This window comes from Sander lucioperca, chromosome 19 (assembly GCF_008315115.2).
Source record: "Sander lucioperca isolate FBNREF2018 chromosome 19, SLUC_FBN_1.2, whole genome shotgun sequence".
NCBI classification, from domain to species: domain Eukaryota; kingdom Metazoa; phylum Chordata; class Actinopteri; order Perciformes; family Percidae; genus Sander; species Sander lucioperca.
This window is the reverse complement of record NC_050191.1, coordinates 13642669-13658994: the sequence shown is the minus strand read 5'-3', so window position 1 is coordinate 13658994 and position 16326 is coordinate 13642669. Positions and strand designations below refer to the sequence as shown.

General features: G+C 40.7%; 1 protein-coding gene and 1 long non-coding RNA gene across 2 annotated transcripts in view; one reads left to right on the top strand and one right to left on the bottom strand.

Annotated features, from left to right (window-relative positions):
- The first annotated feature begins 1635 nt into the window (after positions 1-1635).
- Positions 1636-16326, top strand: part of sesn1 (sestrin 1) — a 51408-nt gene continuing 36717 nt past the window's right edge. Inside the window, exons 1-2 of the mRNA XM_031322166.2 lie at positions 1636-1753; positions 2753-3066. Of these exons, the coding sequence (XP_031178026.1) occupies positions 2794-3066 (273 nt within the window). The 5' untranslated portion in view covers positions 1636-1753; positions 2753-2793. The remainder of the gene's footprint in view (positions 1754-2752; positions 3067-16326) is intronic.
- The window catches only part of LOC116066242, a 17690-nt gene continuing 13755 nt past the window's right edge, over positions 12392-16326 (bottom strand). The window contains exon 3 of the long non-coding RNA XR_004108918.1: positions 12392-12506. This is a non-coding gene — a long non-coding RNA (uncharacterized LOC116066242). The remainder of the gene's footprint in view (positions 12507-16326) is intronic.

Below are 16326 nucleotides of genomic sequence, written 5' to 3'. Positions count from 1 at the left end.
TAATTGGCAAATGTATTGGCAGATGCATTCAAATGTGTGTGTTTTTTTTTTTTTTTAACTTATCTGAAATACTGTATGTTTCAGAAAAGTTAAAAACAACAATCAACCAATGACACAGCCCCCAGCCACACAGGAAGAGCCTCACAGGAGCAGGCAAAGAGCCGCATACGGCTCACGAGCCACAGGTTCGCCACCCCTGATCTAGACCTACACACACATTTTAGCAAGATAAAATAAAAATGTTGAAATATTGAAAATGAATAACATCCAGATTACATGTTCAAAGACATTTCATATTTGATACAAGTGTAGCCTACATGTTGGCAAGCTGGCTACTTCTCATAAGGATGCTTACAAAAGTGATCTGTGTTACATTAAGTTCTGTGAATGCTCACTGTTTGTAATACGCTCACCTTTCAAGAAAATCTACAACCAGTCAAAAATCTAAAACCTTGCAAAATTGTTGGCAAAAATGTAAAGCAGGACTACAGCAGGATTTAAGAAATGTTAAGGGTCACAAGTCCTACATGCAGCTTTTATGGATTGAAAGTATTTTGCCTGGTTTGGTTAGAATAATGACTAAGCAGCTGTAGGCATTTAGACATTTATAGTAGAATATGATAATTTCCAGACATATTGCTGAAAATTTAACTAAAGGCCTTATTTTTAGAATGTAACATTTTACAAAGAATTTGTGCATGTAAGTAAAGAAAACAGTCCCTCCCCCCCAAAAAATACATATTATACACCCCGTGACCACTTTTCTTAAATTAACCACACATACATCTCTTAATATATATATATATATATATATATATACTGTATGTGTGACCTCAGTAGTAGCTTGGTCTGCAACATGGGAAGTTGGAGTATATATTATGCTGAGAAATGCCCACTTTCAACAACAACAAAACACAGATGATGCCATTTTTTTGATCACTTAGGGGTTAGTAAAGTGTCTTTAGCCAGTAAATCAATCAATCAGCCTGTAAACATTTGCACAGCAGTATGCAAATAGCCTGCTGCAGCTAAAGGCAACATGCCTACAGTGTGGCAGGTGTGCTGCACTGAAAGAAAGGAAACAGGCTATTTTCTGTAAAACCTGCATTGGTATTTGTGTTTCTTTTGCAGATTTAGGCATCTTATGTAGATTTAGTTTTTTTTTTCTCTTTTTTTTCTCATTTAGCAAAAACACCTTTGTCCCCAAAACAGACTTGCATACATGGCACACCCGAATCCAATTTTAACTTCTTTCAATTTGACATGTTGACATTGATAGTTGTGTACTATATTGTTTAACTGATATTGGCCGTTTATGTGAGAATTTTGGCAGTTTAGTTAAATACAAATGAGGTTTAAACCGAATCAAATGGAAATGTACAACATCTTCCTCTCTCGGCCAGTCTTAGCTATTTCTGATAAACAAGAGAAGGGGGGGGCTGCTGCCCACGGAGTGCATAATGGGAGTTGTAGTTCTTAAGAGCTACCCTCCAAGAGCACACACCGAACGAAGAGAATTCAACTCCCATAAAACCTTCCCCCGCGAGCATGACAACTAAAATGTGTCAGAATCCACACGGCACCGCCCAAGAATGCCCAGGGACTCCTCTCATTGGCCGGCTCCTTCTGCCAATCAAATGTTTACCATCAAATTGTTGCCTCCTATCTTTTCTACTCTGGGACTGACGTTACTGGTCAGTGCTGTGGTAAGGCGTCCCGTGGCAGAAGACCGGCACCAAAGAATGTGGATAAAGTGAGTATTTCAGAATGACACTCTTTGTTTTTGGTCCACAGTGATAGGTTTGTGTGTAAGAATGTTGTTTTGACCGTGGTTCTGTTGTACTTTACTCGTGTCTTTGTTAACGGGCAGCTTGAAAGCCTTGACACGAAAGAAGCCAGGGATTGATGCACTCACTATACTGACCACTTGCGTGTACATTTTCAGTCATGATATGTCTAAAATTTAGATTATAAAGTCATTAACCATAAACCAACGTGGGTTCATTTTCGTTTGCAAGATATGACACTGTGATTGGCAGATTATGGTGGCTTGAGACATCAGTACTATTCTCAGTACATTAACCAGGCTTTTTTCTTAGAAGTTGGTAACAGACCAAAAATCATATTGTTATCAGCATGTTCTGTGTTTAAATCCCTGTATGCCTGCCACAGCCCGATGGATACTGGCTTTTTGAGGCCAATACTGATATCGATATTTCAGAGTTTAGAAATCAAATAGATATATCGGCTGATATTTGTTTTTGTTTGAGTCTTTAGTTTAACAATTGATAAAAATCATTCATAAAAATGTAATTCATCATCACATTATTTTTCTTGTGAACAAGACATTTACTGAGTATAGGGTCGGTCGATATTCAATACCCTGTGACAATGTACAGCATATTTGTCAACCATTTGTACCTATGCCTTTTAATATCAATGTGATATCAGTGTTAACATTAGGCCATTGTGGGCAGTGTTGCAAATCAATAAATCTTTGAAGCAATATTGAATTGTTATATGATCTTTTGCATCATTGTGATGAAACACCTTGATTTATTGGGTATTTAATTTGCTGGATTACTTAAAAACAGACCCTCCTGTCATTTTTATCTGTAAACAGTTTCACATGTGATTTCAAGAAATATTTACCCAGTTCCCCATTAGAATAACATTAAAAACATTGTTAAAGCTTGTTTTTTTATGCTGTGATGTAAAACATAGACTGTTTCATGTGTTATTTGTTGCATAGCCTGTTGTAAGACAGCACAAACGTTAGTCCTACATCAAAAGATGGAAGTGCAGGACCAGGAGTCTCTGGGGAGATGGGACCGGCTGGGCAGCCGGGATGCCATCTCCAGAACTAAAGCCATGGAGAACATCTGCCAGGACGTCATGAGGAAAGTGGAGGCCATCAGGCCCATACCATCATTGGCCCCCCCAGCCTCGGGAAGCCCTCCCAAGAGTGACCTAAATGACATCCTGGCTCACCTCCTCATGCTGTCCAAACGGTGTCCCTATGACGATGTCAAGGAGCGATGTGTTCGGCTTCTACAGGGAGTCCAGGTAGGACATTCATATAGCTTATAATGAGACCCCAGTGAGCTTCTTTTTCTATGCTGCATTGAGCTGCGTGCTGTCATATGTCCTCCCGTACTAGTGCTTATGGTATTGTTCTACTGCCATCTGCTCCTCTCTTCACCTCTTCATAAGCATTGCAAACATTGTGGTTGAGTCAGAACGTCATCGAGATCCAATGCATGTTTAATCAAGTGGATTACATTTAATGGCACAATGAAACACCATGAACTCATTAACACTTAAACATAACAAGAGCCAAGTATTCACCAATCCAGCCCTTCAACCACATGCATACATGCACAGAGAAGAGCAAGTCAAGAATTTGTATAAACAATTTAATAATATCACCATAGGAATATCACAAGGAATGGGGCTGGCTAAAGGGGAGACATCACACCGACCAGTGGTCTGTCACAACCATCTGCTGACATAAACCTCATCTTCTTATATTAGCTAAAATCAGTGTCAGCACTATCAGTATGCCATGCAGTTTTTGTTGTTATTGCAGATGTGGTGCGGTGTGATTTGGATTCAGGTCACAGCATGTAGCTCAATTTGATTCTGTATTCATGTTATTGTCAATTCTTTCTGAACCAGCCTTTAGTATAAGAAGTGGTCAGGACTTAAAAATCTATATTCATGGTTAATATGTTTTGATGATTAATCTCAGTGCTTAAGCATTTTGGATGAATTATATTTTGTCAGTTAAAATTGTCCTAATTTATTTGCAGTAAACAAAATATTGGTTTTATCCTGGCTTTAGCGTGGTGTTAGCTGTGGCTTGTACCACTTAATGAGTCCTCTAATAACAAACAAAACAACTAAGCCTAACCACTTTTGATGACCTGCCATGTTGTTATTCTGAGGAAATGGACTGTTTAGCAGTGGCATTAATTCCTGTTTGTGTGAAGTGTTTTTGGAAGGTGGAGGAGAGGGGCAGAGAGAGATGAGAGAGGGAGAAAGCTGCTTTGCAGGTTCAGCAGTACACACTGCCTGGTATTTTTGAATTATGCTAAGCTGAATTTGCAGTGAACTTGCCAAAGGGTGTGTTTATGAGCCCAATGTGGCAGCTCCTTTCGTTCTGGTCCCACAGTTGAAGACACCCTCTGATCAACACACACACACACACACACACACACACACACACACACACACACACACACACACACACACACACACACACACACACACACACACACATACATACATACATACATACATACATACATACATACATACATACACACACCTTTCAGGGATGGAGAGGGGGGGGGGGGTGCTTGGGCTCAGACAGACCTCTAATTCCAGCAGATCCACTGATTTAAGACAAAATCTTTGAAAGCACAGACAGTCTTTTCCTCATTGCCACCCCCTCCTCTAGAAGAGGAAGGCCTCCTGCTTGGAGAGAATAACGTCTCTCAATACCCTCAGGGCTTGCAAAATGTTTGCCTTGAACAATATTTTGCAAGTTTATTGCCCCAATGTGCAATGTGCAATTTGCAGTGTATTTTGTACACTTTATTTTATGTGAAAGTAAATCTAATAATAACTTTAAAAAGGAGGAATAACCTTGTCCATTGTGTGGCATGAAACAAATCTAATCCCAGACACTTATATACAGTAGATGGTTGAAAATAAAAAAAGCCTTTAATAGTATGTGCTAGTACATTAAAAAATAAATGCTAATACATTATGGCACACACACTTAAAGCTATAGTGTGACATTTTGGGGAAAAACGCTTATTCCCTAGAACTACCAGTTACCGGCTGAACCTACCAACACCTCTAAAGTTTGCTTAATCCTTAAAATAACAACACAATAACACAAATTCTGGTTTAACTGGGGATTTATGTGCATCTCTCATCAAAGGCCACAGAACCTTTTATGTCCCTAGCAGTTATCGCATTTGTCTTTTTTTATGCAATCTGAGTTGATCCTTGTTTTTCAAGGCACCCTGAATATGCAGGTCAAGCTGTGATCACAGTTAAAGGAGTGGGCTTGAATGTTTTTCTGTGTTACGTTGCCCCAATATTTCTGAGGTTATGGGTTATGGGGTCACGGCTGAAAATAGGGTTCTATGTCTGCAGGGAGGTTGGGCTCCCATAACAGTTTAACCTAGGTTTGTGAAAGACGTACTGTAGGTGCATGTATTTTGTGGGGAGTAAAGCGGTCCTTCCTGGAGCAGATAATTAAAGACAAAACTTAAGCTGAAGAAGTCCATTGGGGACCAGCTACAATCATTCAGTCTGAGTCATTTAATCAAGTCATTTAGTTAGTTTTGATGCTCACAAGATTTTACATTCATTTGGCTTAGGTGCTACCAAAAACGACTTGGGTGCTGCGCCTAAGCCTTATAATGTCAGGGAAAACCCTGCAAATGCACACACATGCACACAAACCAAGAGAGATAAAGAGGTGGGCAGACTCCATAGTTTTCTCTCTCTCTCTCTCTCTCTCTCTCTCTCTCTCTCTGTCTCTCTCTCTCTCTCTCCGGTCACCATGTTCCCTCACTGGATGAAAGGAGCCCAGTCTTGGGCGGCTGGATAGAGACAGAGAGGGATTTCTTTATGTTATGTAATTAGTCCATTGTGTTAGCCCTTTACCCTAACTTGAATTAAGAGTTGCTCTCAAAACATATCAACATATTCTTGTGATGCAGGCTGGTGCTGCTCAGATTCCAGAGATTTTGTCCACATCTATGGCCTACAGGGATGAAATGATGTAGTAAAGAATGTACAGTAAATCCCAAATCAACATTAACTGCGTATTTCAAGGTATTTCCCGTGAGGATTAAAATAAATATTCAGTTTGCTGTGCAGTAAATATTTTTTTAACCCATTTTCCAAATAGTGACTGTGTTTTTCTAAATGTAAACAGAGATGGTAAGTGATTTGTTTTCTATGTTTAATTATCAGGTTTAGTTATCTATTAGTCTCGCTTTGCCAGACCATCCTCCACACGCTGCGGACGAGGGTCTGGCTAGTCCACACAGCATTCCAGGATGGGAGAAAAACGTGCTCTGGTTTATTGGCATTTCTTTAAACCAATCACAATCATCATGGGCGGCGCTGCGCTCTGCACGGAGTCGCTGCAAAATAGCCTCGGGAAGGAACTTGTTTTGGTGGAACATGTGTACGTTCAAAAGTTGTTTCTGTCCTGCGAGAGAAACTCAGATTGGACAGATAGTCTAGCTAGCTGTCTTAATTTACCGTGCAGCGATCTGAGGAGTAGGGCTGGGCACCAAACGTCGATACTTTTATGGCACCGGAAAAAATACCTGGATCCTATGCGTATCGAAAAATTATTTATCTTTCGGTGCCAAATTTCGGTTCCACAAGTGTCTGAGCGCGTAAGTGCAAGCTTATCTGTCCTCTCTGCATATTAACACAGAGTGGAGCTCTGACCGACACACACGCGCGCGCATGGGTGCGGACGGAGAAAACTACGTCGGCTCTGCAGTTTTGTTGAAGTCACAGTGAGTCACGGCAATGCCGATAAAGTGGTTTCAAGTGTGGTTACAGTTTTTCAAAACTTCACGCAGACAGCGTTTGCTGCGATATGATATTAATGGCGAGCCAAAAGCGGTTGCGTGCTGTTATTTTACACTTCCACTGAGACAAGCAGGCACAACAGTGGTTTCTGTGCCCTGATGACTGACAGGCTGAGGTTGTAAGGCAAGGCAACTTCTACAGCACCTTTCAGCAACAAGGCAATTCGATTACATTCCTTTGCACTTAAGTTAGTTCTTCATTAGTTCAATGTTGACAACAGGGCAGTCACCAAGTTTATTGTTAAAGGTTTGTCATTATGCAGTTTGACCTAAAAAGTCTTTGTTCTTTACATTCCTTTGCATTTTAGTAAGTTCAATATTAGCCTCTACACAATGTAATTTGTTTATTAGTTATTTATAATATGTTCATGTTGTGGCAAAAAGCTTTCTTTTTTTGTTAATTTTTAAAGTTCGGATTGATACCAATCCTAAGTATCTTCTAAGTATCGAAAAGCACAACCAGTGAGCAGTGTTACCAGAATTTTTTAATTTTGATAACTGTTTTGATTCACAATTAAGGTATAAAATAAAAGTTTTGTGTTTTAATGTATTTTTGTTGATGTTGAAATGGATTTTAAAACATATGGTATCGGGAAAAAGTATTGTTAAGGAACCGGCATTGAAACTGAGGTATCGAAATTGGCACCAGATCGAAAGATTTTGAACGATGCCAAGCCCTACTGAGGAGCAGTTAACCATAGTCCTCATAAATCCACTGGAGTTTAAAATTCCAGTGCAAAGAAAGCGTAAGGAAAAGGACATCGGCAAAAAGACATGCATCCGGCGGAATTTCCTGCGGCACCTGAACAATCCCGGAAGTGGAACATCGAGGATATAGACTATCTATTAGTTAATGTTATTTTCTAAGAAAATTTGATATTTTCATACATAATACTGCATTTTTATTTTTCCAGCCTCTCATTCTACAAAATGAGCAATCATCTCGTTTTGGTTTAGGAAAGTGGAATTGCAACTTGGGAAATGGGTTAAATATATTTTTCGCTGTGCAGCAGACAGAATATTTTTTGATCCAGATTGTGCAGCTTTGACTGCTTTAAAGAAATGAGAGAAAGCTTTTGTAGTTAAGAAACTTAAGCTAACTTGTTTTTCTCTGAGGAAGGCAAAGGGCTGTGAATGTTCTATGCTGCTCCTAATTTTTTACACATACTTACATAGCTAATTATGGACATTAAGGATGACTCCGCAGCCCCTGTAATAAACACTTACGTGTGATTAATTAAGTGAAATGGCTTCCTGGATCTGGCCTCCTCCCAGAATAACCCAAACCCATTTCTGTCTCCACATGGAAAGCTTGGGAGTGTCTCCAGGCCCTCGGTGATGACATTAGATATAGATCACATTGGTTTTTCAGGATTTAATTTATTCATGGGAGGTGCATAAGGTCTCTGTTATACAGGTTGTAAAGCTTGTGCACTGCTTTTTAAATCTGTCAAGACTGAAATATATGAATCGACACTTATGGTAATAAAGTCCTCGTTTGCATTGGCCCTCAAATGTTTCATCCATTATTCTTTGAGGTTGGTGTTGCGTGGTTGCTTGTGCAGTGGTTTAATCCTTTGAGATATTGTTGCATCGTTTGTTATTGATTGTAGATCCGGTTTGGTCTTGGAATGCTTATTTTCTGTCTCAAATGTGCCATGCTGGTAAGACTATATAAACATACTTGACTTGTCAACCTTGACAGACAGGAGTGTGTTGACAGATGCAACATTGCTCTTCAGAGAAGGCAGAGTTGAAGTCCACTTGTAGACCGTAACATTAGTTTGGAGTTGTTAAAGTTTTTTTGCTTACCATCACCTTTTTTAAATGCTTTTGTGCATGAATGTGTGTGGGTAAATGTACCTGCTTGTGTCTTTGTAACTGTACTGTATGCGTCGGTGTGTTTGTGTGCATGCCTCCAGTCTTCTCTCAGCTACTTTGGCTTCCTCTATAAATAGTGAGGAACCATGGATATAGAGCCTTGTGGTCTGGACAGATCTGCTGGATTATGGGCAATCTCAGCTTCAAACCAGGTCAGACAAATTGCATGTTGAGGGGGGAGAGAAAGCAGCAGCAGGCAATGACCTTTGGCACAGTAACTGTACAGTGCTCCATGGAGGATGTGTTAGAGAAATATAGCTGTGGAATTACAGCTGCCAGCCAGCTGGACAGAGTGATGGGACAGTGTTGATAGGAGCTGGGGTGGGTGTGTGTGCACTGTGTACAATCTGTGGGATGTTTAATCTAGCTAAGCTACATGAAGCTTTATGTTGCAATCATATTGTGGCAACTTAAGGTTTTTCTACACTCCTTCAAGCCTCTTAATATGATTGTTTTGGCCCTGGTGATGCTGATACTGGCGATGATAGTGGCACAGTGACGTAGCTCCTCTTCTTTGATGCATTTTAGCTTCTTTTCTGTTGCTTTTCAAAGTTTTGGTGCAATTTAGAGCTGAAATAATTATTTGAAAAATGAATGATTCAATCAACAGAAAATCTATCAACAGTTATGATAATTGGTTAATCATTTCAGCCATTTTCTCCAGCTTCTCCACTGTGAGGAGAACTGAATATCTTTTGGGTGTGGGACTGTTGGCTGCACAAATCGAGATATTTGAAGGCATTTTTATCCTGGGAACTGTGTTGAACCATATCCTTATGGCACAAATGTCTGTGGCTAAAAACACAGTGAGTGGCTTTCTCAATGTATAAATTGAATTTATTTATTAAGTGTGTCTAGTTTATTGCACAGGAAAATAAACTGTGCAAGAATCAGAGGATTTATACAATATCTCTTTCCAGCACCAAATGCCTGTTTAGCCAGGGTATTAGAGACCATTTCTAAAATGCTGGGAAAGCATGCCAACACACAAGCCCCCACTTTGATCCTACAACACAGACAGACCCCCACCTTCCAGCCAGTGCTGCATGCTGCTGGCTGCTGTAGACCCGGGAAGACTAGTGAGGAGGGGGCATGAGGGAAGTGTGCAACTAGGTCACTGTCTATCCTGTTGAGTAAATGGTAAAAAAGCACAATTTTCTGTTTTTAGCCATTATAACATATGCAAAAAAATCTCAAACATTTTCCTGTAGAAAGAAAAAGAAGAAGCTTTTAATTTGTTCCCTGTAAGAATCCTCAGTATTCATTGGAACGGCTGTTCCACTAAAAACATGTAAAAGCTGTATTATCTGGGCAATGAGGGAGGGATGGGCTAGTGGATCTGGGCTTTAGCAGAGCCTAAGCAGTCGTCATGGTACCAGTGGCATGAGGTGCAATGATCGGGTGGGTTGGTTGACACTGTCACTACCCGATGTGAGTCGAGTGCAGATGTGAGTTGTGCTTGCGTCACTTTGCGACAATAATCCCTGATGTCAGTTCTAGATTAGAGGCTGAAGTAGCCTATAAGAACTTGCTAACGAGAGACTTCTGTAATATCAATACAATAAAAATGGACCTACAAGTTCGTTCACTGCTGGCTACAAGTTAGCAATCAAACACAACAAAGGCTGTCACTTGGAATGCCGTTTTGAGCTAACGTTAGCAATAAAACAATCATAGATAGCTAAAACGTTTCTGAAATGATTTCCATCTTCTGTTATTGTTTGTAATGAGAAAAGTTTATTATTTTATGGATTTCACAAATTTCAGTATGACACAGACCTGCCCACCTCGCGCCATGAATGTATTATGTATTAAGAGAACTCGCGCCCACCTTACTTGCAGCCCAGATCCGGATGCCTTATGCTTTATTTTAAACCGTTTAAATCTGAGCATGCACAACTCACATCTGCACTCGACTCACATCGGGTAGTGACAGACACCATTACTTATCAATCGATCAGAATGTATTTATATAGCACTTTACAGCAACCAGCAGGTATCCCACTTAGGGGTGGGAGAGCTGCTCTGTCCAAAGAAAGTGGAAATGTTGCAAAACATATCTACGCGCTGAAGGTTGAACAACAGATGGGGGGGGGGGGGAAGTAACAGCGGTTGAATAGATCATGTAGTTTTGCCTCACCCACATACCCCTAGACTGTGGAAGGAGGATGAGGGGGAGGAGAGAGCAGGCAAGGCTGTGGACAACAGTAACAAAGTGCTGTATCAGGAGGTGGGAAATAACAAACTCTTTGAAGGAGAGAAACTCGCACACAGAAAATGAACATAAATAAAGAGTTGTAGGCCCAGGCTATCGGGTCAGTCCATCCATCCATCTTTGTCCACTTATCCGACGCAGGGGCAGCAGCTCTGACTGGGGGATCCCGAGGTGTTTCCAGGCCAGGTTCAGTGCGCGAAAATAATAATAGGCATGTGTCTGCTCTGTGTGCATGTTTCAACCTCAGGTAGAGCAGGATTTGCTGTGTTGCTCCTATCAAGAGATTCAAGGATAGAGATAGGGTGATCACATGGTGCTGTGGAACGAACAAGCCTCATTCTCTTTCATTGACATAATGTGATATTTAAAAACTTAACTTATGGATATGGAATTAAAATTCACTAATTATTTAAAGGTGCACTATGCATTCCTGCATGAAGTTACTTTTGTTGACTTTTCAAGTAAATTTAAAACAAAACAGAGCAAGCTTGCCCCTCCCCCCATGTTTCTGTAACTGTCATGACTAACGGACTGTCACTAACCCCCACCCCCTCCCCCAACCATCTTGTCGGTGATTGGCTGGAACGTGTTTGTTTTATTTTGGTACCGATCTTGTCCAAGCCCCCAGGAAGAGCGCCATGTCTTAAAGCCACTATGGGCTTATCAGATAACGGTGGTACTGCACCCCATGGCCCAGAAAGACTTTTCACATAGACTTTGCATGGTGAAAGAAACTTCTATATTTCAGCGGATAATTTGTTTGGGGGTACATCAACTTGCTGCGCCCACCCGCTCACATGACTGTTCTCCCGAGGTCCTGTAGCTGTAATAATGGATAGAGCTAATGGTTGTAATTCACCATGTGTTCTATTAATACATCCATGGTATTATCTTATGATACACCCGAGGGATGTATGTATGCTTGTAACGTCATGTATGAAGCGTTTCCCAAACTGGCGGGGCTATCGGCTAGTAGCTATTAGCGGTAGCTAGCATGGATGTATTAAGAGAACGGTAATACCATAATTAGCTATATATCTACATAACGTTACTACAGACATAGCTAGTGATTACATTGCCTTGGTTCTCTCTTATGATACATCTGAGGGCTGTATGCTGTAAAGCTTGTAATGTGGATGAGGGATGAAGCCATGGATGAGCTCTGTTCACGAAACTGCAGGCTAACCTTAATAGCTAGCGCTAGCTAGTAGCATGACACAATGATTAAATCTCCTTGGTTGTCTAAATACATCAATTGTTTATTTAGATAAGCATATAAACGATCAGGAACAACGAAAACACAATGTTTAACGTTAGTGAATATTTTAGACAATGAAAACGGCGAGTTCATGAGTTCGCCACTTGTAAGAGACACGAAAGACAAGCTCATGAACGAGCATGTTGCTACCGGTTGCTACAACAACACAAACAAACTGTTGCTGGTGCACATGTCCACCGTGACGTCATGGGCCAGTCAACGCGGAAGAGCCGAGCTCCATGTTTGCTTTATGCTCTTTTGAGCACTCTCATTGGAATGTACGGGGTTTCCCGTCGAACACTGTATCCAGTTCTCTTAATACATCCATAATCCTGTCCCCCTAGTGTTTGTTTGACGTTTACGACCCCTGTGTTGTCTCCCGAGACCGGGCTTTTTCACAGTGTATTCAGGGGGCAGGCAGCTAGCAGATCAAGGACAGATGCCTACAATTTGAGATAAAAATGAAATTGCACTGAAATCATGCAGGAACGCATAGTGCACCTTTAAGTTAAGCCTTCTGCTGCTTCGTTAGCTCTTATTATCATTTCTTTAGCCAGCACGTCTTTAACAATATTGTGTTCAACTCTTCTTTTTGTTGGTTTAATATTGCCAGCCCAGTAGAAACTGAAGCGTGTGTAACTGTAGCACACATGAAGTGTAACACCTAGCCTAAACAGGTTTATCCACAGGGGCAACGTCACCCCCACCCCCCCGCAACAGACATTAAGACTTCTTATAGCATGAAAAGCACATAAGTAATAATATAACTAATGGCTGGTATTGCCTGGTAGTGTGCATGTTGGCTTACTGACATGGTTTACTTGGACACTAATGGAATGGAGCCTTTTATCTAATTTAATATTCACATGAACATGGGTTCCAAATGCCATGTATATTTTGAAAGCTGTAGTTTCTATTGGGCATGGAATGAAACATTTATAGTTTCAGTTTGATTAGTTAAATCTTTATGAACGTTGTCCTTACTATCCAGCTTCCATAATGTAGTTGAGAGAAGAGAGGAGTTGTTTGGCTTCAATTATCATTATGCGCTCACCGAAATAAGCTTCAAGGTACCAGTATACTCCATCAGATGTGGTCTGTCAAATGTCTGAAAACCCCTCACCCAACACAATATTCAATTATAAGATTATTTATTATAAAGTATGAAGTCTCTATCAAGTAAACTAAACAGTAGGGTTTTGTGGAGTTAGTGCAATATATTACTTATACTTATGTGTAAATATATTTTGTTGAGAGAAGCTGACTTTATTGTGCCCCTCCTATGTCTGAAACCAAACCAAAGCCTTTGTATATTTCTGTAGGCTTTATGATATCATGAGGGAGTACACACACACACACACACACACACACACACACACACACACACACACACACACACACACACACACACACACACACACACACACACAATCCACCTAATAAATCTTGCTGATATAGAGAGTGGCTGCATATCACCCTGCTTGCCTCATACACTCGGCCCGTGGTCTTGGGCACTTTCATCTATCGACTTGTATGCCATCTGTTCAGGATTAATTTGATCGAATTCATAAATGAATGATGAAACTTATTGTCCAGTGGAAGCAGTATTCGAAAAAAATCAATATATGCCTTTTATCCTCCACCCTCCTGCTCTTTAATGCTTGGCTTTTTACTTGATGAAAAAGAATCGCCAATTGAATGATTTCATCATTCACACAGCATACAGGGACTGAAGCAGCTTCAGTTCACCTATCTGGACACCGGATGGCGCTCTGTACCAGTCTGTAGTCTGCTTTTCCTCTCCTCAAGATGCTGGATGGGAATTTTCCATGTACTGGGCTGAATGCATGCAATGCTGCACATGATTTTAATTGTTTCCTTCTGCCCTAATCACTGGGCATTCATCCAGTGTGTGTCTTTTTCTATGTGCTATTGTGTGTCTATGTGTGTGTTGGTATGTCTTCCTGTGAGTGTGAATGTGTGTTGTTGTGTGTTTACAAGTCTTGAGAGATTTATAGCAGTGAGCATGCAGGATTTAGAGGCATCTGCGAATCAGGTCACAAAGCATGAATAGCCCAGTGGCTGCGGTCCAGGCCTCAGTCTGAGGTAGCCCCTATTAGGATACAAACCACACAGGCTCAACACCAGGCTTAACCAGCTGGAATACACAAACAAAATATTAGGGACAATCGGCCCTGTTCTGAACAGGAAATATTGTGTAACCACTGAAATTTAGTTGATAAGCTGCAATTCTTTATCGATTTAACTTTTGGTTTTGGACCATTGATTGGACAAAATAAACAATTTGAAGGCCTCACCTTGATGGTGTATTGATTTCTTGAAATAATTGTTAACAGATTAGATTGTTGTACACCTAAACAACACAGGTTTAAGGTTTTGAGAGTTCTGCTATAATGGATGTGTACGTCAGAAATAATGGGGCAAAATGTAAAAATCAAGACGTATTTAATTTTTACGCCAATGCTTTTTTCCTGTGCCATTCCAGTATATCTGATTGTGTAGGCTTCTCTGTGAGTTTAAATGCCCCTAACTGCCTTCCGTCTTGAAGGAGAACAGTGGACATGCAACAGTACACACACAGTGCTCACAAGGGCTTGTCAACCTCATCCAATCTTGTAAAGACCCCACACTTTGAGACATGAATTTAGCTGTGGTCAGCACATGATGGATCGTTTCCCATTGCAGGCATTGTGTGGTGCTGCTCACCGAATAGTGTTGCTTCAGTTCACCCAGTGCCATGTTGGCTTAGCCGAGGCCCGGCTATGATGTTGTTTCAGCGTGTATGGTATTGTTCCAGGCCCAGTGTGGAGTGGTGGAGTGGCATTGTGCTCTCTTCTCGGGGATATTGTCCCGAGCTGAGTGTGAGCTTGTTTAGGTTACAGGCCAGTTTGTCAGGACGGTGACAGTTTCACGCTACGGGACCTCCACGTTCCCACAGTCGTTCACCTCTGACCTTGGCTCTTTTGCTCCAAAACCAGGCCAAAGTTTGAGTGTTTGTGTGGGGTAGAGACACAGAGGGAGGGTGTGTCAGTGTGTGTGATTGACATGCAGTGTTTGTAAAAAGTACTTCAGTGTTTACTTAGGGTAGGAAAACACTCCCTCACATTGACCAGTGTGTCTAACTTAAATCTGGACATGCACCTTCATATTGGAGGTTATTTGGTGTCTACACAGTTAAATAATCCCAAAAAAAAATCACTTAAAGTAAAGTAATTACAATGTATCACTTGTATTGATGAACCTACAGTGAATTATCACCTGAATCTGCAGCTCCCATTGGCTTTACAGAGTTTTTACAGTATATTCAGCTCATTGTTTAGCTGCCTGACCCACAACTTTACTGTTTTGGTTCACTCTCACCTAAAAAAACACTGTACACTACCTGCTCAGCATCAAACAGCAGATAATGTTAGCGACTTGCTTGTGAATATAGTGGTGCATTTAGCAGCTAGAGAGCCAGATATTTCCCTCAGAAGTCGCCAGAGACCAAAAATAGAGAGTGATGTGTCTTACATCCATCCAGTGGCAAGAAACACAACTCCAAATGAATGATAATGTTGCTCTGTAACTGCTGGATGAGTAAATAAGCAGCTGTTCACCATGTTGTGTTAACAACTTCTCTCCACTGCCCCCAACTCTGTGTGTGTGTGTGTGTCTAAAAGAAGACTCCTGCATCAAAGAGGAAATGCTTTTGTTCCCTTTTTTTGTTTTAACAGTTCAACGGTTTTAAAGGTCAAGTGCAAAGTTGTTTACCCTCCTAACGCTTACATGCTTGTACTACATGTCCCAACATAGTAATTCAAAGAGATACCATTACATCATGATGTCATCTATCACATCTTGAGGGTTTATCTGTCCCCCGATACACACACATGCTTGCACATACACCCTGCACTAAGCACACTGGAATGTTCTGATAGCACATTACTTAACAACTCCACACTTTTGAAATCAGGTTGGATATAAGCAGGAAGCTAGTCCCTGAACGCATCATGTAAATGTGGCCTTTGTAAGCTGAGCCTTTTTGACCCATGAGCATGGGAAAATACTGGTGTTTTGTTGTTTGCACCAATAATTCAGGTTGTCCCCTCCTTTTGAATTATTCCAGATGTTGGCTTTAGCCACCTTCACATACAACATAAATTTAGATTTCAGTTAAATGAAATGAAGTGGACGTTATAAGAGATAAAATTTAAGTTAGTTTTAGTTTACGAGATAAGTTAGTTTAAGTAATCAGCATAAAGAAGCAGGCTTTATGTTATAAGTAACTGCATTTTCAGAAATTGTTCATTCTCAGTGAAGAAATTTGGATGTTTGAG